General features: G+C 39.6%; 1 protein-coding gene across 5 annotated transcripts in view; it reads left to right on the top strand.

Annotated features, from left to right (window-relative positions):
* LOC122555371 (exosomal polycystin-1-interacting protein-like) overlaps positions 1-14,068 on the top strand; it is a 69,456-nt gene extending 55,388 nt beyond the window's left edge. For all 5 annotated transcript variants that reach the window (XM_043701309.2, XM_043701313.2, XM_043701310.2 and 2 more), the window contains one exon: positions 12,801-14,068. In XM_043701309.2, the coding sequence (XP_043557244.1) occupies positions 12,855-13,523 (669 nt within the window). In that variant the 5' untranslated portion in view covers positions 12,801-12,854 and the 3' untranslated portion in view covers positions 13,524-14,068. The remainder of the gene's footprint in view (positions 1-12,800) is intronic.
* Positions 14,069-24,137: the final 10,069 nt, after the last annotated feature.

Raw genomic sequence — 24,137 nt, 5'->3', positions numbered from 1 at the left:
GATAACATTATTTTGTAGATACAGTATGTAAGGAATAATTACAATTATTACTGTAATTACAATTCCACTGTACTTGCAGGATAAATAAACAGGTTGTAAAGTCTAGCTACAGTGATGCTGATGCCTCCACACTAACAGTGAGAATGACCTTTGAAACTGTCAAGAGGAAACTTGTGGGTGGATTCTTTTGGTGTCTAGACTGAAGTAAAAATAGTTCACTGATCCAAAGAAACAACCTTATGCATTGATTCAGATCACAATGAGATAAATCTGGGCCTGAACCAGTGTAATAAGTTCCCAAAAGAACTTCAATCTGTTGCCTACATGTCCAATGTTAAGTTCCAAGTGGGAGAAAGAGAAGGGAAATAACATTTAATTTGAATACAGATGTCCAAAATTACATGAAACTGGTTAATTCTGAGTGACTTCATAGAATCACTACAGTATAGAAGCAGGCCATTTGGCCAATTGAGTCCACACCAACCCTCCAAAGAGCATCCCACCCAGATCACTCCCCTACCTTATTCCTGTATCCCTACATTTCCCATGGTCAAGCCACACAACATGCACACCTTTGGGCTGTGGGAGGAAACCAGAGCATCCAGGGAAAACGCATGCAGCCACAGGGAGAATATGCAAACTCCTCACACAGTCGTCTAAGGCTGGAATTGAAACTGGATCCCTGGTGCTGTGAGGCAGCAATGCTTACCACTGAGCCACCATGCCACCCCCTTGATTGGATGCAATACAAAATGGTAATCTGACACAATCAATTTTCTGACAGACAGGTTAAGTTAAAATTATTGCAATTCCTCCCCACCCCAGCCAGTTAATAATCCATGCTTTCGTTATAAAATTGTGATCAACCAACACTTTTTTAATTTTCAAAATCAAATAGTTGTAATGACACTGAAGTTGTCAACATTCACCACAATACTTCCCCATAACTGAGAGCCACTTCTGCAATCTATACTTGCACAGAAACCAAGATGCTGTTGGCCTCTTTGAATAGCCCCTTGCAGACCCTGTCCCAAGCTATAAGGCTCATGCAGAGTTATCCTACAAGAAGGTCAACAACATGCTTAACAGGCCACTAACAGGCTGAAGGCAAGATTTCTACTCCTGAGGGACATGTAGTCTCGCCTCAAGGAACTACCTACCTTTTGGGAGCAGTCCTTTCAGTACCAGGCAGGAATGGAGGACACTGCTCAGACTAAGGGGAATCCCCAATTAAGATCATCCTTTGAATCAGTCAGCAAGGTATTTAGCATTGGTAAAACTGTGTAGGTCCCCGGTGAGGCTATGAAAGTTGAGTTTGAGACCATGAGGAAAGGATAAAAAGGGATGTGTGATCTCTGGGGCAGAGGCTAGTGTTCTTATGGACAGAGAGGGCTTGCAAAGGAGGTTCCATATGCCCAACACCACCACACATAGGTAAAGCTGTTGAGTTAACTGCTTGGCATAGGCTTCCCCATGCCACCAATAACATAATAGCAAGGCACAATGATGCCCGCAGGTGCCCACTTGAGGAATTCAATAGACTCAAAGGCAGGTATGAATGAGGTGCCCAGCAAACCCCCAAATCCGGAAGGTTTCATCCAAGTCAGGGGCAGCAGGTTGGGGTGATTGTGAGTTGGATTTGTTCAGCATCTCCACCTTGAAAATGTAAATAAAGTTAGACTTTGGAACATAGGAGCAGTAATAGGCCATTCCACCCATTTAGTCTGTTCTGACATTTGAGATCATGACTGATTATCCTCAATGCCATATTCTCATGCAATTCCCTTGATATTATTCACAACTAGAAATCTCTCAATCTCTGACTTGAGCTTACTCAATGACTGAGCTTCCACAGTCTTGTGGCACAGAGAATCCCATTGTTTTGCCAGTCTCTGAATGAAGATTTGCCAGTCTCTTCCTCTCAGTCCTAAATGATTTGCCTTTAATTCTGAGACTGCTCTCTGACACTCTACCCTACAGCCAGTAGAAACATTGTCTCTGCATAATTTCTGTCTATCCTTTTCAGGCATTTTTATAGGAACATAGAAACTAGGAGAGAGATGGCTTCGCATTCTTCTAAAATTCAAAGATTCCTTTAGGGCTTTCCCAGCCCTAAAAAACTACCATTATAGGTGTAGAATGTCAATTTTCTCTATCATGATGAGGTAGGATATAGAGGGAACAATGTAGAGGAATAAATCTGCAAGGAAATTTTCAGAGATGCATAAATATCATAGAATAGTTACCACGGAGGACTTTGATTGGTATATATAGCAAGTGTTAGAGTAAGGACCAATGAGGAACAGACATTCGTAGATTGTATTTGGAAGAATTTCCTCCAACAGAACGCATCCAATCCAACAAGAAAGGAGGCACTGTTGACCTGATCCTTGGAACTGAGGTGGGCCAAGTAGATCAAGTGACATTGGCAGCATACCTAGGGGACAGTAATCATTGTTTTATACAGAGAGATAGATTCTTGATGAGTGGGGGGATCAAGAGTTACAGGGAGAAGGCAGGAGAATGGAATTGAGAAACAGCTGCATTTGAATGGTGGAGCAACCTGATGGGCCAAATGGCCTAATTCTGCTCCTATATCATATGCTCTTATAAAGTTTAGGATGACAGTAGAAATTCACGCCCGTCAATCCCAAACAAAATTGACGACAAGCTGACTGCAATGGATTTGTGCTGGATAGACTGGACCTATAGGTTGGCAATGAAAATAGCAACCGAAAATTGGATTATCTTCAAAGAGGAGATATTCTGGGCACAGTTGAGGTATGTTCCCTCAAAAGGGAAACATAAGATAAACAAATCCAGAGGTCCCCATAAGACAGAGCAAAGAGAAATTAAGTTAAAGAAGAAAATGTGCTTATGACAGGTGTTACTTAATAAGTACAACTGAGAAATGAGCTGATTCCAGAGATACAGAAGGGAAATGATAAAGAAGAGAAGCAAAGAGGGATTATAAAAATATTAACAGCTAACATATTTCACAGTCATGGCAAAAATGATAGAATTAGCCAATATCTTCTATAAATATTTCATTAGTGGAAGGAGGAACAGGGCTGATTAGATACCAAAAACAGGATTTATGCATTCAGGACTGAGGTATTTTATCTACAAGACAGATACTGCCCTTGCTATTGTGGGAAAGAAAAAAACTCAGTGAATTAGAAGGAATCAGAAATGAAAGGGAGTTTTGTGATTTGTGTTGTGTGATTTTTAACTTTATTTGAGGATAGTTTAGAGAAAATGGGGACTGTTTTCATTGGAGAGGTGAAGGCTGAGGGGAGATTTGACAAAAGAAGTGCTTTGCAAAAGAAGCAAATGCAAGAGCAGAAAATAATGTTTTCACACAGCAAATAACCCAGGTTCAGGAATATACGGCCTGGAAGTGTGGCGGAGGTAGGTTCATTTGAGGCATTGGGTGATTATTTGAATGGAAATAGAGTTCAGGAGTATAGTGAAAAGGTGGGGGATTAGCACTAAGTCAAAATGCTCAGAGAACCAGTGCATTTATGATGAGCTGAAGTACTTCCTTCTTCACCACAATTATTCTCTGATGATAAAAGAAATTCCTTTTAATTATTTTTAAGTTTGCATCTAGCCCTTTAGCTTCTGCAATTAACCTCTACCCCCATCCCAATCATTTATTTCACTCTGCAAAATAATTGAGTAAAAATCACAAGTTTAGACAACTTTAATTCCTAACTTGCTGTTTGTGGGAATAGTTCAATATGATGGGCTGTTTAATGTCATCACTATTGCTGGCCTCCTGTAGATCACACTTAATGCAGAACCAGACACTGGAAGAAGATAAATGACAAAGACCGCTAGATTTTCTCTGTGGCCCAGCAGCAAACAGTCATTTTTGCCATGACTGTGAAATTGTGACTAATAACATAAAGCTGGGATTGATTCAATTTACTGAAGTGAATTTTGACTTTTGTGTGGAGGCAGTTTATCAGCTACCCAGTTTACAACATTTTCAATTTTAATTTCTAATGGTGTAAGAGGAAGATAAATTAATACATACAGATGAAATGGCATATTCATAAAACATCCCCGCTTCATAAATAGTTTAATCAAATAATATGTTGATTTCCTAAAACTGGTGATGAGTTGTATCCATTTAAACTGTTCATTTGTTACATTCCTGTTTTTCTGTTTTTCTTTCTTGATGATCAGGATACTGTTTGTGTATAGGTACTGTCTGCCTTTTAAAAATAATAAACTGGTGCCATGAGGCATTCCATCAATTTTAATAATGCCATGTAAATGCAAGTTATTGTTCTTGTTGCTTAATGAGATAAGAAGTGAATGGACGGCTTGAGCAATTGACTAAAAATAATGGCAACTCTGAGAAGCAGCTGTTTAAAAAGAAAGTGAAGGCATTGAACAACTATGAATGACATGAGAGGAATAAAAACACAAAGTTACATCGTCGTGCAAGGATGAAGCTAAATTATGAGCAATTATCTAATTTAGCCAATGAAATCAAGTATCACAACTATACACCAGGTGTACCCAGAGACTGCACAGTGAACTGGGAATTTGTATAAGTTCATACATTGCCCTCTTTTAATTTTTCAGATTTTCAATGCGGGGAAGCAATGGTCTAGTGATATTACCACTGAACTATTAATCCAGAAAACTCAGCTAATGTTCTCGGGAGCCAGATTCAAATCCTGCTGGGGTTAATTATGATAATGAAACCATTGTCGATTATTAGGAAAACCCACCTGGTTCACTAATGCCCTTTAGGAATGGAAACCGCTGTCCTTACCTGGTATAGCCAATGTGATTCCAGACCCACAGCAACATGGTTGATTCTTAACTGCATTTGAGGCAATTTGGGATGAGCAACAAATGCTTGCTAAGTCAGAGATGCCCACATGCCATGACTGAATTTAAAAAAATAAAATAGCCAGCAGCAAAGTCTCAAAAAGAAAAAGATTAGTATAAGATTATTAACTGAAAGTATATGTGTGACGATATATGGTAAAGATAACAGATACTAACAAAGATTGTAATAAAATTAGTCCCCGGATCAATGCAGGTCTAGTAGTTCTTGAAGTTCCTCTTTCCAAAAGCAAGGGTTGAAACTTGAATTCAGATTCAGGAGCTGTGATGATTTCTGTGGTCAAATTGTGTTTACAAGAAAAGGTGGGTTCAGCAGGTAAGTAGCTTTTTGGAGGAAAAGCTAGAGCAGGTTATTTTGTTCCTCACTGGTACCACAGTTATGGCATTTGTTACCTGCCTCGACTCTTGGTAGAATAGCACTAGAATGAATTCCCCCTTGAACTCTCTGAGCTAAAACCCTTTCTGATGGGGCTTGTACCTGGGGCTTCGGTACAAAATAGCATTGGCAACCAATCTTTATTATAAGCAAAGCAAAATGACTGCTACGCTAATTTCACACGAGCTATTGTTCCAGCAAGCAGAGGAGCTATCCATAGTGCAGTCCTTCTGCAGTGACTTCGTGTCTCCCATTTTCTTGTAAGACAAGTAGCAGTAACTTCTTTTACAGTGCTGAAGGAGTCTTTTGCTTTTCATGGACTCTTCATGGCCAGGGATAACAGAGCTTTAAGTAAATCATTGCTGTCTGCTGTTGCTTAACCTTTTTCTATCTCAGTCATAAAGTCATAGAGATGTACAGCATGGAAACAGATCCTTTGGTACAACCCTGTCCATGCCGACCAGATATCCCAACCCAATCTAGTCCCACCTGCCAGCACACAGCCCATATCCCTCCAAACCTTTCCTATTCATATACCCATCCATAAATGATGCAATTGCACCAGCCTCCACCATTTCCTCTGGGAGCTCATTCCATACACGTACCACCCTCTGAGTGAAAAAGTTGCCCCTTAGGTCTCTTTTATATCTTTCCCCTCTCACCCTAAACCTATGCCCTTTAGTTCTGGACTCCTCCAGCCCAGGGAAAATACTTTGTCTACTTATCCTATCTATGCTCCTCATCATTTTATAAACCGCTATAAGGTTAACCCTCAGCCTCTGACACTCCAGGGAAAACAGTCCCAGCCTATTCAACCTCTCCCTATAGCTCAAATCCTCCAACCCTGGCAACATCCTTGTAAACCTTTTCTGAACCCTTTCAAGTTTCACAACATCTTTCCGATAGGAAGGAGACTAGAATTACATGCAATATTCCAACAGTGGCCTAACCAATGTCCTGTACAGCCGCAACATGACCTCCCAACTCCTGTACTCAATACTCTGACCAATAAAGGAAAGCATACTAAACGCCTTCTTCACTATCCTATCTACCTGCGATTCCACTTTCAAGGAGCTCTGAACCTGCACTCCAAAGTCTCTTTGTTCAGCAACACTCCCTAGGACCTTACCATTAAGTGTATAAGTCCTACTAAAATTTGCTTTCCCAAAATACAGCACCTCACATTTATCTGAATTAAACTCCATCTGCCACTTCTCAGCCCATTGGCCCATCTGATCAAGATATTTTTGTAATCTGGGGTAACCTTCTTAACTGTCCACTACACCTCCAATTTTGGTGTCATTAGCAAACTTACCAACTGTACCTTTTGTGCTCACATCCAAATCATTTATATAAATGACGAAAAGTAGTGGACCCAGCACCGATCATTGTGGCACTCCGCTGGTCACAGGCCTCTAGTCTGAAAAACAACCCTCCACCACCACCCTCTGTCTTCTACCTATGAGCCAGTTCTGCATCCAAATAGTGAGTTCTCCCTGTATTGCATGAGATCTAACCTTGCTGACCAGTCTCCCATGGGGAACCTTGTTGAACGCCTTACTGAAGTCCATATAGATCACATCTACAGCTCTGCCCTTATCAATCATCTTTGTTACTTCTTCAAAAAACTCAATCAAGTTTGTGAGACATGATTTGCCATGCATAAAGCCATGTTGACTATCCCTAATCAGTCCTTGCCTTTCCAAATACATGTATATCCTATCCCTCAGGATTCCCTCCAACAACGTGTCCACCACCGACATCAGGCTCACTGGTCTATAGTTCTCTGTCTTGTCCTTACCACCCTTTTTAAAGAGTGGCACCACGTTAACTAACCTCCAGTCTTCCAGCACCTCATCTGTGACTATTGATGATACAAATATCTCAGTAAGAGGCCCAGCAATCACTTTCCTAGCTTCCCACAGAGTTCTCGGGTACACCTGATCAGATCCTGAGGATTTATCCACTTTTATGCATTTCAAGACATCCAACACTTCCTCAGTCTAAGAGCTTTTTAACTTTATATTTAATTCAAAGCAAAATGATACTTTTTAATAGGGGCGTTATCATTAAAAGTCTGCAGCATCATAATTCCACATCAGTGACATAAGTAGTCAGCTAAAAATCTAAGAAGCACCTAAGCAAAGTTGAATGAACAAATGGGGGCTAACTTGGTCCATATCAGCCCTGGAAAACAGACTGGGAGTGAATCAGCAAGTATGTTATACATCACACCAATTTTTTGTTTTCATTGGCTTGGAAGATAGTGCAAAGATTTTTAGTTTTAAACAAATAAAATTGACACTTTCACTAGGAAACAGATCTCCAAAATGAGTTTGAAGTGAAGTCTCCTCGTATATCACAACAGGTCATTTTATGATGTTTTACATCAAATTCACCTCCAATAATCTTTATTTCTTTTTGTGAATGGTGCTGGCTAGACCAATACTTATTATTCTTGAACTGAATGACTTGCTCGAGCATGTCAGAGGTTAGTTAAGAGTCAACCACATTTCTGTCAGTGTGGAATCACACAAAGATAAGTATGTAGATTCGCTTCCTTAAAGGACATTAGTGACCAGAAGACAATGGTTACATGCATGCAATTTCCCAATATACTATGGGGCTAAGTAGAATAGCAGTGCAGAAGGTATGCCTCTGCTGCAGCTGGAAAAGATCTCAAACCAAAATGACTGTATTCTCGATATATGTTTCTTCTGTCAGGGTGGCACAGTGGTTCAGTGATTAGTACTGCTTACCTCACAGCACAAGGGACCTGTGTTTGATTCCACCTATGGGTGACTCCCTGTGTGGAGTTTGCAGATTCTCCGTTTCTGTGTGAGTTTCTTCTGGATGCTCTGGTTTCTTCTCACAGTCCAAAGCTGTGTAGGTTAGGTGGATTAGCCATGCTAAAATGCCCTATAGTGTCCAGAGATGAGCAAGATAGGTGGATTAACCATGGAAAATGCAGAATTATAGAGATAGAATGGAGGGGTGGGTCGGGATGAGATGCTCATTGGAAGTTCAGTGTGGACTCGATGGGCTCAATAGCCACTTCCACACTGTAGGGATTCTGTGAGAATGTGATCAAAAGTGTGAGAATATATTAATTGGAGACATACATGAAGATTGCAAAATGGTTCCATTCGTAGAGTTAGATTGAAGAGTGACTTGATAAATCGAGAAGTTGTGGTTTGAGTCAAGAAATAAATCCCTATGGAAGGAATTGATCTTATCTTGGGAAATAACCTAGCTGATGCAAACATATTGCTCTCACTCTGTATGGTGGGACAACAGTGGACGTAAAAGGAACTGTGGAGCTACAGGAGGAACATTCTGGTTTGTTTCCTGACTATTTTGTGACTAGGTCTCAGATCCAAAGAATTAGACAGGAAGTGGACTCATTTATGATAAAGGAAAATGACTTGGAAATTCATTTGAGGGGTACAATTTTTTGAATACTAAAATAAAAAGATTGAAAGCAATAAGAATGAAATAGATATGTTTAGCCCATTATATTTAATAGGCATCAACAAATGGATCCTGAATTGTCAACATTATTAGGAACAGCCCACTCAGAAATTAAGTCAGAAACAATGCCTGGAAGTTGCAATTTGACAAAATGATATACTAATGAGGAAATTGAAATCACTTCTAATATCAGTTCCATTAGGTGGAATCCCATTGGAATATCATATCAAAATTTTCTAAGTGACTCATAAAATTCCACTGGAGGGTCACTTACATATTGAGAAAACACAGGTTAAAATATTAAAATATTTTTATTGACCATAAAGTTGTTGCCACATTTTGTCAGTCACACCAGTAATGGAGATAGTCTAACTATCAATTAAACCTGCTCCTGATACCAGCTTCAAAGGAGGGTGATGGTGGTATAGTGGTGAGCGTAACTGCCTTCCAAGCAATTGACCCCGGTTCGATTCCTGGCCATCGCAGCGTTGTGGTTTGTAAACAGCCTTTTAAAGGGCGGCACGATGGCTCAGTGGTTAGCACTGCTGCCTCACAGCACCAGAGTCCCAGGTGGGTTACTCTTCAAAGAGTCGGTGTGGACTTGTTGGGCCGAAGGGCCTGTTTCCACACTGTAGAGAATCTAAATCTATATTGTTTGGCAGCGTCTTCATAGGTTATATTAGACCCCTACCTAAAAAATGAAATAGGAACCAGTATTGATCTTTTCAGCTATGAATATTGCTGCAAGATTTCCTGAGATAAGGACTTCAGGAAAAATGAATACAAAAATGATTGTGGAAAAGTTAGTTCAATATTTTACAAAACAGGAAAGTGACACAATCAGATCAAAGTTCAAATTTTGTTGGATAAATATTCAAAGGAATTATGTTTCATTTGCAAATAAAAGTTTAGATCCACATATTGTACCCAAGCTCAAAGTATTTTTGAAAAATGACATGAGACTTTGAAGACCATAATTATAGTTTATTGCCAAGAGTGTCCTTATAAGTAGTTACAGGAATTGGTTATTGGTTCTCATTAGGGATGCATCTACTGAGTCCATAGAATCCAATCCTTTTGATCTGATATATGGACATGAGATGAGAGGGCTATCTGAATACCAAAAACGCAATAGTCTTTGAATCACTGCCATGAGCAAATTGGCACAGGGTCAACAAGATTGAACATATGGCTCAAAGATTGGTGTGAAAGAAACAGGTTTGACTTCATAGGACTTCATTGTCACCAGGACTAGGGAAGGAGGAAGCTATTCTGATGGGACGGGTTCACCTAAATTACGTAATGAATCACATAACTTGGGCTATGGATAGGGCTTTAAACTAAATAATGCAATGCTGGGTTCAGATCTATAAAAACTTATGGAAAAAGTTAAAGGGGGTGAGGGCTCAGCAGAGGTTATTAAAGTTTCCAGAACTAGTAATAGGACAAAGAGTATAGCAAGGGTCAGGAATCTAACTTCAGGCACAGCAGATAAGGAGACAGCTATGAGAAGGGGAGGCAGTCAATATAGGACTGAGGATGTTATACATAAATGCATGCAGAATACAAATGAAGGGAAATGAGCTTGTAGCACAGACTGAAGTTGCTAGGTACAATGCTGTGGGTACCATAGAGACATGACTGCAAGGGGATGCAAACTAATTACCCAAGGATACACATCCTATTGAAAGGGCAGGCAGATGGGACTGTGGGTGTGGGTTGACTTGTTAGTACGAAATGAAGTTAAATTGATAGTAAGAGGTGAAAAAAGAATCAGAGTCAGTGAAGGTAGAATTGAGGAACTGCAAAGGGAAAAAAGGCCTTCATGAGAATTGTGTACAAGTCTCTTTACAGTAGTCAAGATGTCAGGCAGAAACTCAATCAGTAGATAGAAAGGGCATGAAGAAAGGCACAATTTCAATAATCATGGTAGACTTCAATAAACAGATGGACTGGGAAAATCAGGTTAGTAGTGGATCTCAAGAAAAGGAATTTATGAAATGTCTATAAGAAGTTTTTGTTTGGAGCAACTTGCAATAGAGCCCACTAGAGAATAGGTAATTCTGGATTTAGCGATGTGAAATGAGGCAGACTTGATTACAGAGCTTAAGGTGAAGGAACTCCCACTGGGCAGTGACCATAATATGATAGAATTCACCCTGCAGTTTGAGAGGGAGAAGCTGGAATCAAATGTATAATTGAGTAAAGGTAACTATAAAGATATGAAGGAGGAGCTGGCCAGAGTTGATTGGAAGGAATGCCTAGCAGGGAAAATGGTGAAGCAGCAATAGTATAACTTTGTGGGGGTAATTCGAAAGGTACAGCAGAAATTCATCCCAAGGAAGAAGGCATAAGTCATTTTTAGAATTTTGATTTTAAAATAGTGGCATAAGGGTGCAATTTACTTTTGTGAAGGGCTTTTAAAAAAAAATCTAGGTCATAGAGTCCTTCCAGAATTTAATCCATGATGTGTCAGAGTGCAGGGAACCCCCGAAATATTAATTCAAGATTGTCAGTTCTTCTTTAGCCAGCAACAGTGCCAGAACCCAGAAACATCACCATCCCCGTCACACTGAAACACTGTCACTCTCCCTTCACCCAGCAACACTGCCACTCCCCTGCCCCACAGAAACACAGTCACACACCCTTCACCCAGGAACACTGCCACTCCTCAGCCATCCAGCAATGCCACCAGTACCCCTTCACCAAGATTGAGTGTCTTTTGATAGTCTGGTGGGACCCTAACTGGTTTCAGATGCAAGTCTTTAGTACCTCTCCTAAAAATTATTTCTTTGGAGCAACTAATGAATTGACTTACTTCTGCAGAAAAGTTTAATTTGTGCAACTTCCACACCAAGAGTGATTGATTAGAAATCTTCTGATATCAGAACTTGAAACGACCAAGCTCTTGGTTTTGACAGTATTTATGTAATCAATTAAATTGAATTTAATATTTGATTCGGAGGTATAATTTCTCTGGATTTGAATCATTGTAAAGTGATGATTTGGGGAATAGATTGAAGCCCTTTTTTTTTGAAATTCTATCTCTAGTTAGCTTTCTTTTTGGTCTCATAACGTGTGTAATAAAACTGTTCAAGTGTTAAAGAAACTCCGTATCTTGTGTGATTCTGTTCCAGTGAATGACCATTACATTAATTAAACTAAAAAAAGTCTATGAGGCCAGGTTTTGTTCAGAGGTATGATTTAGCCAGTAATACCATCAGCTGGGATCATAACAATGTACATCTCAAGGAGGCATTGACCTATAAACTAGGGTATTATTGGATGAAGCATCAGGGAGTGACAGATTAACCTGGACACTGATTCCGAAGGCATTCTTAGGTTATGTGGTATCAGCTGGAGTCAAAAAGATTGTAAAATGCCTGATTGGAAAAATTAGGTGATGTTTCTCCAGCTTGAATTGGGCTTTACTGGAATACTGCAGGAGACCTAGTACAGAAATATGACAACAAAATGGTGAATTGAAACAGCAAGTGATCAAAATCGCATGGTCGTTTTTGCACCTGAGGAGAGGTGTTTGGCCAAGTGGTCATTCCATCAGCATTTGCCCATCCAATCCACAAAATGCGATATCATGTTATTTAAAATCATTTTCTTAACAGTGCTGATGTAGCTGTTTATCCACCCTTTAATACTTTACATAGAAGCTTGAACTATGTCAACAGGAGCAAAAACAGAAATTGCTGGAGAAACTCAGCAGATCTGGCAGCATCTGTGGAGAGGAAGCAGAATTAACATTTCAGGTCCAGTGACACTTCTTCAGAACTGGACCTGGAATGTTAACTCTGCTTCCTCTCCACAGATACTGCCAGACCTCCTGAGTTTCTCCAGCAATTTTTGTTTTTGTTTCAGATTTCCAGCACCCGCAATTCTTTGTTTTATTTTATTATGTCAATAGGAGGACTAAAAGCCAAACTTGGATCTATACTAATTGAACACAAGACAATTTCACATCATGTTAGTTGTTTATGACCAGGAGCCACCAACCCTTGTATATTATTTTTAAATGACTGTACAATGATAAAAGAATAGTTTCAACCACATCCTTTTTTGTCTGTTTCAGGCGCTGTGAAAAATGGAAACTGTCCATCAGGCTCTATAACGTTATGTCGTAAACATGAAGGTGACTGGTTCTGAGCAAGACCAGGTGGTATTTTCTTTTGGATTGTGGTTCTGTATCTGTGTGGCTTTGGTGAGAAGCAGTAACCACACACTCATCTTTCAAAAAGAAAGCAACTTCCGCAATTGCAGCTGCTTCTCCAGCATACCAGACTGTGGGTTTGCTCTTGCCAACATCGCATGCAACTGTAAGACTGTCTCGTCTCAAGAAATTGATAAATCCAGCCCAACCTTCAGCTATGGCAGTGAATTAGTTGTGTGGGTGTCAGATACAGCTACAGTGGGGCTATTGCTGAACTACTCATCAGTTCCAAACCTCAGGCTGTCTTTGTGCAGTCCTAATGCCGTACTTACTGAATATCTTGTTATCTTTGGCCTGAAAAAGCTATGGGTGGCAAATCCTAAGGCAAATGCCTATCCGCTGCAAAATATAACGATATACAGCACGGGTGGCACAGCTGTCAAGTCATCCTTGCAGAATGGCACAGGATTCTCATTTTATATTTCATTCTTAAACATGGCTCTGTTAAATGGAGATTCTAAGTTAAAAGCGTACTCCGTGCCTAATGTCACAAACATTGCAGAATATTTTCCAGATCTTCATTATGACGCCACTTCTCTGCCTTCGGACGCTAACAGTTCTTTTGTTACTTTCATCTACGTTTAGGAGCTGTGCAGTAAACTTGTTTTTGGACAGTCAACAAAGTACAACATAGATGCTGAGTTTGCGAATTTTTTTTGTCCAAGCATTTTGGGGAATTTTAAAGCACAAATGTTCCTGTATTGTTCCTTCCTGTAGCTTGTATTTCTTCTTAATGCTATTTTTGTGCAGAAGCTTCAAATATAGACAAGGAAGAACTCATGGCAAACATCTACAATCAACTGACTCCACTGTAAATTTTAGGTTAGGAATATAACTTTGAAGATAATGTTAGACCATGATAGTAACTATCAAGGTTTAATTTAATAAAATATAACATTATGAAATTAAGGATATTTTTTCAATTTAATATGCCTAAAATGATATTAACAGCAATATATGTAACACTGACGTGACTGTAATCAGGTTTAGGAGATTTCTGTGTTGCTCTGTACCTTATTAGTATTGAGGTTTTTCAGATAAGTGATCCCACTTTAATGTAAGATGCAAAAGACTATTAACAGCATATTTTGGCTATACGTTTATTTAAGCTGACACATGTTCCCAGATCACAGAATGAGATCATTCCTTCTAAGCTATGACATATAAGTATAAAGAATACCCCCATTCACTGCACTTTGCAAAAGGAATTTGATTTTAATGCAGAGCAACTGTTCCACTGATGTAGAGAGGGAGCAGGAATCAGGAAATCTGGGATAGATGACCAGGAAATCTGGAGTCTGAGAAGAGAATAAGTAACTTAGGAGGCACTGAGAAATAAACAGCATTGAAGAATCTAAAACATAAACATCAGGATTGGATTAGTGGCAAATGCACTCCCCTGAATAAGACTATTTGCGTAATTATTTGCACATAAGATTACCCACTATTTTCAACACTTAAATTGCTGTCTTCTACACAAACACCTACTGTGTTTTTTCACTGTTGACAACACTAGGTTTTACACAGACAATATAGTTTGGAGACAGTGTAGTGAAGACCTGACATTGGAATTCTAATGACTTGTCCAGTAGTTTTAACTTATATGTTAATATGTCATTTTAACAAGATAATTTTAACTTCAACCTGACTTTACATGTCAAGAAATAACTTTATTGAATAATGCATATTTCATGGTTTCACAATGTCTCGAAGTGCTACATAACCAGCAATGTATTTTCGAAGAGTAGTCACTTGTAATTTAAGAAACTGTTTGCCCGCAGCAAGGGTTCACACATGGCAATGAATTAAATCTCAAATAATCTGTTTTACTGCTTTTAGTTGAGGTATAAATATTGACCAGGTTTTGCATCTAGCAAAATTGCTTTGAGACAGGAACACACTGCAACTTTTAAGTGTTGCTACTGCCAGTCCTGTCTCGCAGCCTGATCCTGCAAGTCCAGGCAGGTTCTGTCTATGTTTTCCAATTTAAGATCGTTAAAAAGGCAATTAAAATAGCTATTGCTGATACTACTGCTGAACGCTTAACATGAGTATTTTTAACTTATATCACTGCACGGATCAGAAATCCATTTGATACCTCACATGATTTTCTTTTGCAGATTTTGATTTCAGGACACTGCCAATTCCTTGCAAACTTGTTTCAGCTGATAAAATTACCTGCTTTGTGAAGGTATATTATTCCTCTGTCCGTTATTCCAATGCACAATTCATTTATGTTAATAAAATATGATCTGAAAGAATATCATAATAAACTTTCGTTTGCTAATACCAGTAATTGTAATTTCTGGGGTTAGAATCATAAAAGCGTAAATGACAATCAGAAGCCATTTGACTCATTCTGTTTTCTCCTCTAGTGTTCCACACTTTTAAATACATATTTGCTTTACTCATAATATAAATAATATTCCTGGCCTCAACCACTCCCTTTAGGTTGAATAAGAAGGTTATTTGATCAAGAGAGTTATATGTTTATTATTTAATAGATTGGATATCCAATGTCTATCAACAAAAATGGTGGAAATTTTCAGAATTTGTCATTTCATCTCCCTTCAACTACCCCATCCTCCCATTTTCCCCCACCCTATGCCATCCCTCAGTTCACCCAATTTTGGTGAGGACACAGTTTTAAAGGTTTGAATTATATGTTTTTTTTGGCTCTGTCTGCATTGTGTCAAGATTTTTCTGGAGAGATTTTAACAGGTTCTCTCGTCATATCTTACAAACCCTGCCTCATTTAGCTACCTACCTGTGGCGACTTTCATGTGCAACGCCAGTCCTATCCTACCATGTACCTTCCTAGAACAACTCGACACTCAGTGGATATCTGCCATGACACTGGCATTCCCCGCATCCATGCCATCTTTGAAAGCCTCTGTATACCTGGCATACCATACCTTTCCTGTTCCTTTACTGACAGAATCTGAATGTATCAGAGAAGAGGATGGTGGCATTGTGATCCTCTAACAGGTCTTGCATGTCGTGGTTGAGGGATAGTGCAAAGGAGGGTGTCCGCTTCCTGATGGACAGGCAGAGGTGGTCATGCCACCAGACCCTGGTTGTCTGATCCATAGTTGCAACTTAAGTCATCACTATTGCATGTGGAGGAACATCCAGTATTGCCATAAGAAAGTTGATGACCTTCTTCGTTGCATCAGAGTAAGTGCCAGGGTAAGTATCTTTTACCTCTCTGCCACTGCACGCAGTATGGAAGAATTCAGTGAATAATTCATGGTGATCAAAAATACTTTATCTTTGCCATAGAAGTTAAAACTAATAATTATGGTACCTGTGGTTAGACATAGTTGTGGGGAATAAAAACAGAAATTGCTGGAAAAGCTCAGCAGGTCTTGCAACATCTGTGGAGAGAAATCAGAGTTGACGTTTTGAGTCCAGTGACCCTTCCTCAGAACTTCTGAGATGCTGTCAGAACTGCTGAGCTTTCCAGCAATTTCTAGTTTTGTTTCTGATTTCCAGCATCTGCAGTTATTTAGTTTAGACAGTTTTGTGGAATCCTTATTATTCAAATATGGCAGAATATTTTTGAGACATGAAAAAAGTAAACCGTGATGTGTCTTCAGTGATATTACCAGTCCAAAACGTCTGTCTTGTTTGTTGGCAGAAATTGGGCAATTATTTTATTTGTGCAAAATATTTACGGTATACATCACAAAGCCAACATTTTTCTTTGCTGGAAGCTACATGTTAAGACTTTTCATAATTCTTCTTCTCACAGAAAACAATTTCAAATACTCAATGTTAGGCTCAGGCATTGCCAGCATGGCTTTCAAGTTGACAAATACATTCTGGCATTCTTAATGTCATTCAAATTTTCTGCCTTTCTTTAATAGATGTGATAAAAGTGTAAGTACAGGTCCAGAATCCTTTATCCAAAATTCCAAAATCTGAAAATCTCCAAAGTCCAAAGATTTCTCATGAAGTTTTTTCTGCATCACAAGGTTGTTTGACATGCAAACAGGTGACCCAACTCCACACCGATTTGAACCCCGTCACCCAGATGTGACGTGGAAGCGTGGCCCAGCACTGACAGGTGTCAATTGTGTCTCAGTGCTCGTAATAGGCACCCGTGGGTCTGCTGTTCGGTAATTTTTTTTTATTTCACTGTGAAAATGTCATTTATTCCAAAATCCAAAAAATAACTAACCCCAGGGATTTTGGATGAAGGATTGGGTACCTGTACCAAACCTCCAAGAGAATCCAACATGTCAATATATTTTTCACATTTTGTCCTTGGTACAGGAAAATTCAAACTAGCCATTGCTTTCACTTCTTTAGGTGCAACTTGGCCATGTCCCACAGTGTGGCTCAAATAAATCACTTTTGACAAATTCACTCTAAACCAGACATATAACAAAATTGGCTCTTTGTAGCTGATCACGTCAATCAAGACAACAGCAGAAAAAGCTGTCAACCTTACAAAGTCCTTCCTATAACATCTGGGGGCTCATGCCAAAATTGGGAGAGTTGACTCACAGGTTAGTCAAGCAACAGCCTTACATAGTCATACTCACAGAATCATATCTCACAGACAATGTCCTAAACTCACCAGCAAGACAGACCCGGCAGAGGGGACAGCACAGCAGTACACAGTTAGGAGAGAATTGCCTTGGGAGTCCTCAACATTGACTCTGGACACCATGAAGTCTCATGGCTTTAGGTTAAACATGGGCAAGGAAACTTCCTGCTGATTATCATGTGACCATCCTCCATCGGCTGATGAATTAGTCCTCCTCCAAAATGATATAGATAAGTTGGTGGACTGGGCAGGAAAGTGGCAGATGGAGTTCAACTTCGATAAATATATTTAGGGAGATCAAACATCAAAAGGGAACACACAATAAATGGGAATATACTAAGAGGGGTCAACAACATGAAAGATCTTGACGTGCAAGTCCCTAACGGTAGCAGTACATGCAGATAAGGTTGTATAAAGGCATATGGAGTGTTCTCCTTCATTGGCAGAGATTTCGAGTCCGAAAGTAGTGATGAAACTGTATAAGACATTGATGAGGTCACAACTGAAGTGTTGCAGTTCTGTCATCACATGAAAGGAAGGATGTAATTTCTCTGTAGAGAGTGTAGAAAAGATTTACAAGAATGTTGTGAAGGTTGGAGAATTGCAGCTACAAGGAGAGATTGGAGAGGTTGGGGTTGTTTTCATTGGAACAGAGAAGGCTACAAGGGAACACGATTGAGATATACAAAATTGTGAAGGGTCAACATAGAGTAGACGTGAGGAACCTGTTCCCCTTGGCAGAGAGTTAAAAAAAAAACTATTGAGTCTGTAAGTCACTTCAAAACGTTTTGGAAGGATAGCATAATACATCATCTAGTCTTTGAATTGCCTTTGCATTATCCAAACTGAGTATTGGAGAATCAACATTCAAATATTCAATCTGATTCATTGTTTTAATGTTTATTTTTCACTTTCTACACAGTTGGACTCATGTCCTCCCATTCACAATATCCAACGCACGAAACATAGGCTGGAAGCATAGTCCTCGAGCATTGGTCAAGGTCCTTTCACCTCATCTCCACATATCAGTCCAAAAGGACTAAATCCTATGGGGTCATTAGGAGCATCCTTATAGCTGACAATAAGCTTTAATCATAGTTTTAAAGTTTGATGCCATTTTCAAAATGTTCTTTGAGATAGTCAAAAGATGTGCAGGTTAGGTGAATTGGCCATGCTAAAATGCCCATAGTGTTCAGGAATGTGTAGGCTAGGTGCATTAGTCAGAGGAAATGTGGAGCAATAGGATAGGGGAATGAGTTTGGATGGAATAATCTTTGGAGGATCAGTATGGAAATCGTTGGGCCAAATGGCCTGTTTCCAGACTGTAGGGATTATATGAATAGTGGGTGATAAGGTGAACATGAAATGTTTTATTCTTAAACTATTCATTATTTCTTTAAACATTTGCAAGGTAAAGTTTGATTTCTTCTTCCATATTTCTTTGTGTAATCCAAATATTGCAAAAAAATTAATTAACCTTTTCACGATCAATTTAGCTCTCATTTCCTCAAAGGAAAATCTTGCTAATACATTGTAATTGTTAGAAGACATATATTGCCACTCCTAATTTCAGGTAGTATTCCAACACAAATTATGAAGTTGCTGCTAAATGGTTCTTTCAAAACTGGTATTGAAGTTAAAGGCACTGGTTTAATTGATTGTATTGATTGGGACCAGGTGGACCTCGTTGACTATGAGGTTCTTGATTGAGGTTGTTAACCTGAGCCAATCAGGAACACCTTGGCTGACCAAGATAGCAAGGAGATCGCAGCATGGACCCTTGGTTGTGAAGGGCAGTGTTTGTCACTGGCCACCTGGGTGTTTTCCTATCTTCCTGGTGGTGGAATTTGAATAAAGATTCATGCACTTTGTGTCTTTCACTGTGTCTCACACCTGCACACACACACACCATGGGTGCTGGGGAAAAAATATAGCTAGGAGATCGCAGCATGGACCCTTGGTTGTGAAGGGCAGTGTTTGTCACTGGCCACCCGGGTGTTTTCCTATCTTCCTGGTGGTGGAATTTGAATAAAGATTCATGCACTTTGTGTCTTTCACTGTGTCTCACACCTGCGCACACACACACACCATGGGTGCTGGGGAAAAAATATAGCTAGGAGATCGCAGCATGGACCCTTGGTTGTGAAGGGCAGTGTTTGTCACTGGCCACCCGGGTGTTTTCCTATCTTCCTGGTGGTGAAATTTGAATAAAGATTCGTGCACTTTGTGTCTTTCACTGTGTCTCACACCTGCACACACACACACCATGGGTGCTGGGGAAAAAATATAGCTAGGAGATCGCAGCATGGACCCTTGGTTGTGAAGGGCACTGCTTGTCACTGCCCACTTGGGTGTTTATTTTCTTCCTGATGGTGGAAATTGAATAAAGATGCGAACACCTTGTGTCTTTCACTGTGTCTCACACCTGCGCACGTACACAGCTTGGGTGCTGGGGAAAAAATAAGCACTACCGCAGCTTTTTTTTCTTTTTTCTTTTTTTCTTTCTTTTTTTCTTCTATTACCCCCACATTGCCGCCTAACTGCGGTAATGCTTATTTTTTTCCCCAGCACCCAAGTTGTGTGTGAACAGGTGTAAGACAGTGAAAGACACAAGGTGTACGCACCTTTATTCAACTTCCACCATCAGGAAGAAAAGAAACACCCAAGTGGCCAGTGACAAGCTGTGCCCTTCACAACCGAGGGTCCATGCTATGATCTCCTGGTTATATACATATGTATTTTCCTCTTTCTCTTTCTTTTTATTTCCACACTACTGCAGTTAGGTGGTAATGTGGGGGTAATAGAAGGAAAAAAGAAAAAAATAAACACAAGTGTCAAAGATTCTGTTCACTGAGAGCTGGCGTTGAGAGAGCTGGATCAGTGTCAAAGACTCTGCATATGTAAATAAAGATTAGATTACATTACAATGTGGAAACAGGCCCTTCGGCCCAACAAGTCCACACCAACCCATACCCCTACATTTACCCCTTACCTAACATTACGGGCAATTTAGTATGGCTAATTCACCTGACCTGCACATGGGTGACTTGGTGATGGGATACTACACAAAAAATGAAAAATAAAGAAAAATTTTTTAAAATTAAAATAAAAAAAATATAACCAGGAGGTTGCAGCATTGCCCTTTGATGTGAAGGGCAGTGCTTGTCACTGGCCACTTGGGTGTTTCCTTTCTTCCTGGTGGTGGAAATTGAATAAAGATTTGTGCACATGTTGTCTTTCACTGTGTCTCACACTGCACACACACAATATGGGCACTGGGGAGAAAAGAAGAAAATCAAAGGAAAAAAATAAACAGGGGATGACGTTGAGAGCTGTCTCTGAGGGAGCTGGAACCAATGTGGAGTGAAGGACTCTGCTCTTTAAAGAGAAAAGGAGACTGATTTTTGTTGGTGTCTTTGCATTGAGAAGGAAGAGGTTATTTTGAAGTCCTTTGTTTTTTTAAAGAGAAAAAAGGATGTCACGGCATTGCCCTTTGATGTGAAGGGCATTGTTTGTCACTGGCCACTTGGGTGTTTCCTTTCTTCCTGATGGTGGGAATTGAATAAAGATTTGTACACCTGTTGTCTTTCACTGTGTCTCACACTGCACACACACAAAAAATAACCAGGAGATTAGTATCTCTTTAGTTCAGGTGACCGACTCCAAGCTGGCTGGCCACAGCCAATATACTGCGCGCACGTAAAGGAAAATAAAAGAAACAGGAGTGTTCACACCGAGAGCTGCCTCTGAGGGAGGTGGAATCCGTGTGGAGTGAAGGACTCTGCTCTTTAAATAGGAGAGGAGAGGAGACTGATTTTTGTTGGTGTTTTTGCATTAAGGAGAAATAAAGAAAAATATATATATAACCAGGAAGTCGCAGTATTGCCCTTTGATGTGAAGGGCATTGCTTGCCACTGGCCATTTGGGGGTTTTCTTTCTTCCTGGTGGAAATTGAGGCCCAACAATGTTTTAATATTTTAATATTTTAAACTGTGCTTTCCTAATCCCTAGGTAATTTGCTATTGGAATTCCCTGAACTACTCATAAAACGTTGTCACAATACTCAAATGGATTACCATTTGAAGGACTACTGTCTATTTCTCATTGACTGGTATTTAAGATGGACTGCATTTCCACATTAACACTTCATCTTTTGAAGAGAAATACTCAAGTATTCTTTGTGACTCAATTTCTTATTTAAAACTGTTTGGTATAACTCTCTAAGTTCAGAATTTATTTTTTGCATTTCTATTAAAGATGATCAGCTTTATATGTCAACTTCATTCTCTTAACATTCAATCTTTGTATTTAACTTTTCAAAAATTGCAGCCCACAACTGAATTTCCACTCATCTCCCTTTTTCGAAGATGACAGTACTTCCTGTGTAATTCTATGGGTTTGAAATCTAGATTAGATTAGATTACTTACAGTGTGGAAACAGGCCCTTTGGCCCAACAAGTCCACACCGCCCCGCCGAAGCGCAACCCACCCATACCCCTACATTTACTCCTTACCTAACACTACGGGCAATTTAGCATGGCCAATTCACCTGACCTGCACATCTAATGACAACACAGTCAGGAAAAGTCCATTATACTCCTCCTCAAGTACCTCTGGTACATTTATTTCTTCCAGTTATTTCAGCAGTCTTGGTGAAGCCAATATTTTTGAACTAGCCTGACTATTCTGCAAGATAAAATCAATTCATTCTGGGTTGATTTGTTACACTATTCTGACGATAACTTCTTATTTGGTCAATGGGCTGAGGAGTGGCCAATGGAGTTAAATTTGGATAAATGTAATGTGTTGCATTTTGGTAAAACAAAAAAAAGACAGGACATGTACAATTGATGTAGGACCCTGGGTAGTGTTGTAGGATAGAGAGACCGAGGGATTCACGTACATAATTCTTTGAAATTTGCATCACTGGTAGACAGGGTGGTTAACAAAGCATTTAGCACACTCACCTTCTTTGCTCAAACCCTTGAGTATAAAAGTTGGAAGTAATGCTGAGGACACACAGGATGTTGGTGAGGCCTATTCTGGAGTGCTGTGTGCAGTTCTGGTCACCCTGTTATAGGAAGGATATTATTAAACTGGAGAAAAGATATACCAGGATGTTGCCAGGAATGGAGGGCTTCAGCTTTAAAAATAGGCTGGGACTTTTCTCATTGGAGCATAGGAGGTTGAGGGGTGACCTCATGGAGATTTACAAAACCATGAGAGGCACAGATGAGCTGAGTAGCAAAGGTGTTTTCCCTAGGTTGGAGGATGTTCAAAACAAGGGGGCATATTTTAAGGTGAGAGGAAAAAGTTTCAAAAAGGACATGAGGGGTAACTGTTTTATAAAAAAAGTGGTTCGTGCGTGGAATAAACTGCCAGAGGAAATGGTGGATGTGAGTATAGTTACAACATTTAAAAGGCAATTGGATAAGTACACGAATAGGAAATGTTTGGAGGTATATGGGCCAAATGCAGACAGGTGAGACTGGTTTAGTTTGAGAAGTAGGTTAGCGTGGACTGAAGGGTCTGTTTCCATGCTGTATGACTCTATGACTCTACAGCACTGTAATCTGACTCCATACAAGAAGTGAAATTGTAACCTCTATGTCTACCTCCAATTTTCTCCTTCAGTAACCATTTTGGAAGATATATTGTATCATTGGCCAACATTAGTGACTGACTTGCTCCACTTTGTCTCAATATCTTTATTTGTTTACCTCCTTTATTTGGAAAGGAAGGTTAATAATAAGGAAATATTGAAAATTCAAATGATGTTTAATGACCCTTTAGAATTTAGATGAAGAGGAATTTCTTCAGCCAGAGGGTAGTTAATCTGTTGAGTTCATTGCCACAGAGGGCTGTGGAAGCCAATTCATTGAGTGTATTTAAGTCAGAGATAGCTTCTTGATTGGTAAGGGAATCAATGGCAGTGGGGAGAAGGCAGGAGAATGGGGTTGAGAAACTGTGGTTGTGGAGCTGCGATTGAATGGCAGAGTAAATTTGATGGGCCAAATGGCCTAATTCTGCTCCTATATCTTAGGGTGTTATGGAAATAAAATATTTTGGACATCCAATGATCTGATCCTCTTATTAATAATTGAAGATTTTTCTTGATGCTGCTGAGGAAGCAATCCCTTCCTGATGGATTCTAAAGAAGCATATTCCCTTTGTAATACAAATAACGATTTATCATCTATTTCCTTCCTTAATGCAAGCTTTTGCGAGGAATCCTGAGGCTTTCCTAATACTAACAACAGGCCTCCTATTTAACTTCCAGCAATTGGCTTTGTTATCCTATCTTATTACAATATTATTTTCTTTATCACTTAAACTTGGAAGTTAAATTGGAGACAAATATTTAATCCCTTCGCAACCAGAGTGCACAGTTTTAAAGTGTTTTCCAAAAGACACAATTGCAAGGTGAGAAAATCATTTCTTTTTCCCAAAGCATGGAGCAGAAGAGGGTAAGTGTGTGCATTTTTGACAGTATTTCGATAGCTGCATTCAGTTTGAAAAACCCTGGCTCTTAAAGCTAGAATTTTGGGTTAAATTCTCAGATAATTGCCTTTTTGAATATTCTAATTATTAACAAAAACCGAAACGGCTGGAGAAACTTAACAGGTCTAGCTGCATCTGTAGGG

The sequence above is a fragment of the Chiloscyllium plagiosum genome, unplaced genomic scaffold (genome assembly GCF_037043375.1).
Source record: "Chiloscyllium plagiosum isolate Xiang-an unplaced genomic scaffold, Cpla_swu_hap1 HiC_scaffold_12, whole genome shotgun sequence".
Classification (NCBI taxonomy): domain Eukaryota; kingdom Metazoa; phylum Chordata; class Chondrichthyes; order Orectolobiformes; family Hemiscylliidae; genus Chiloscyllium; species Chiloscyllium plagiosum.
This window is presented reverse-complemented; position numbering and strand designations above follow the sequence as displayed.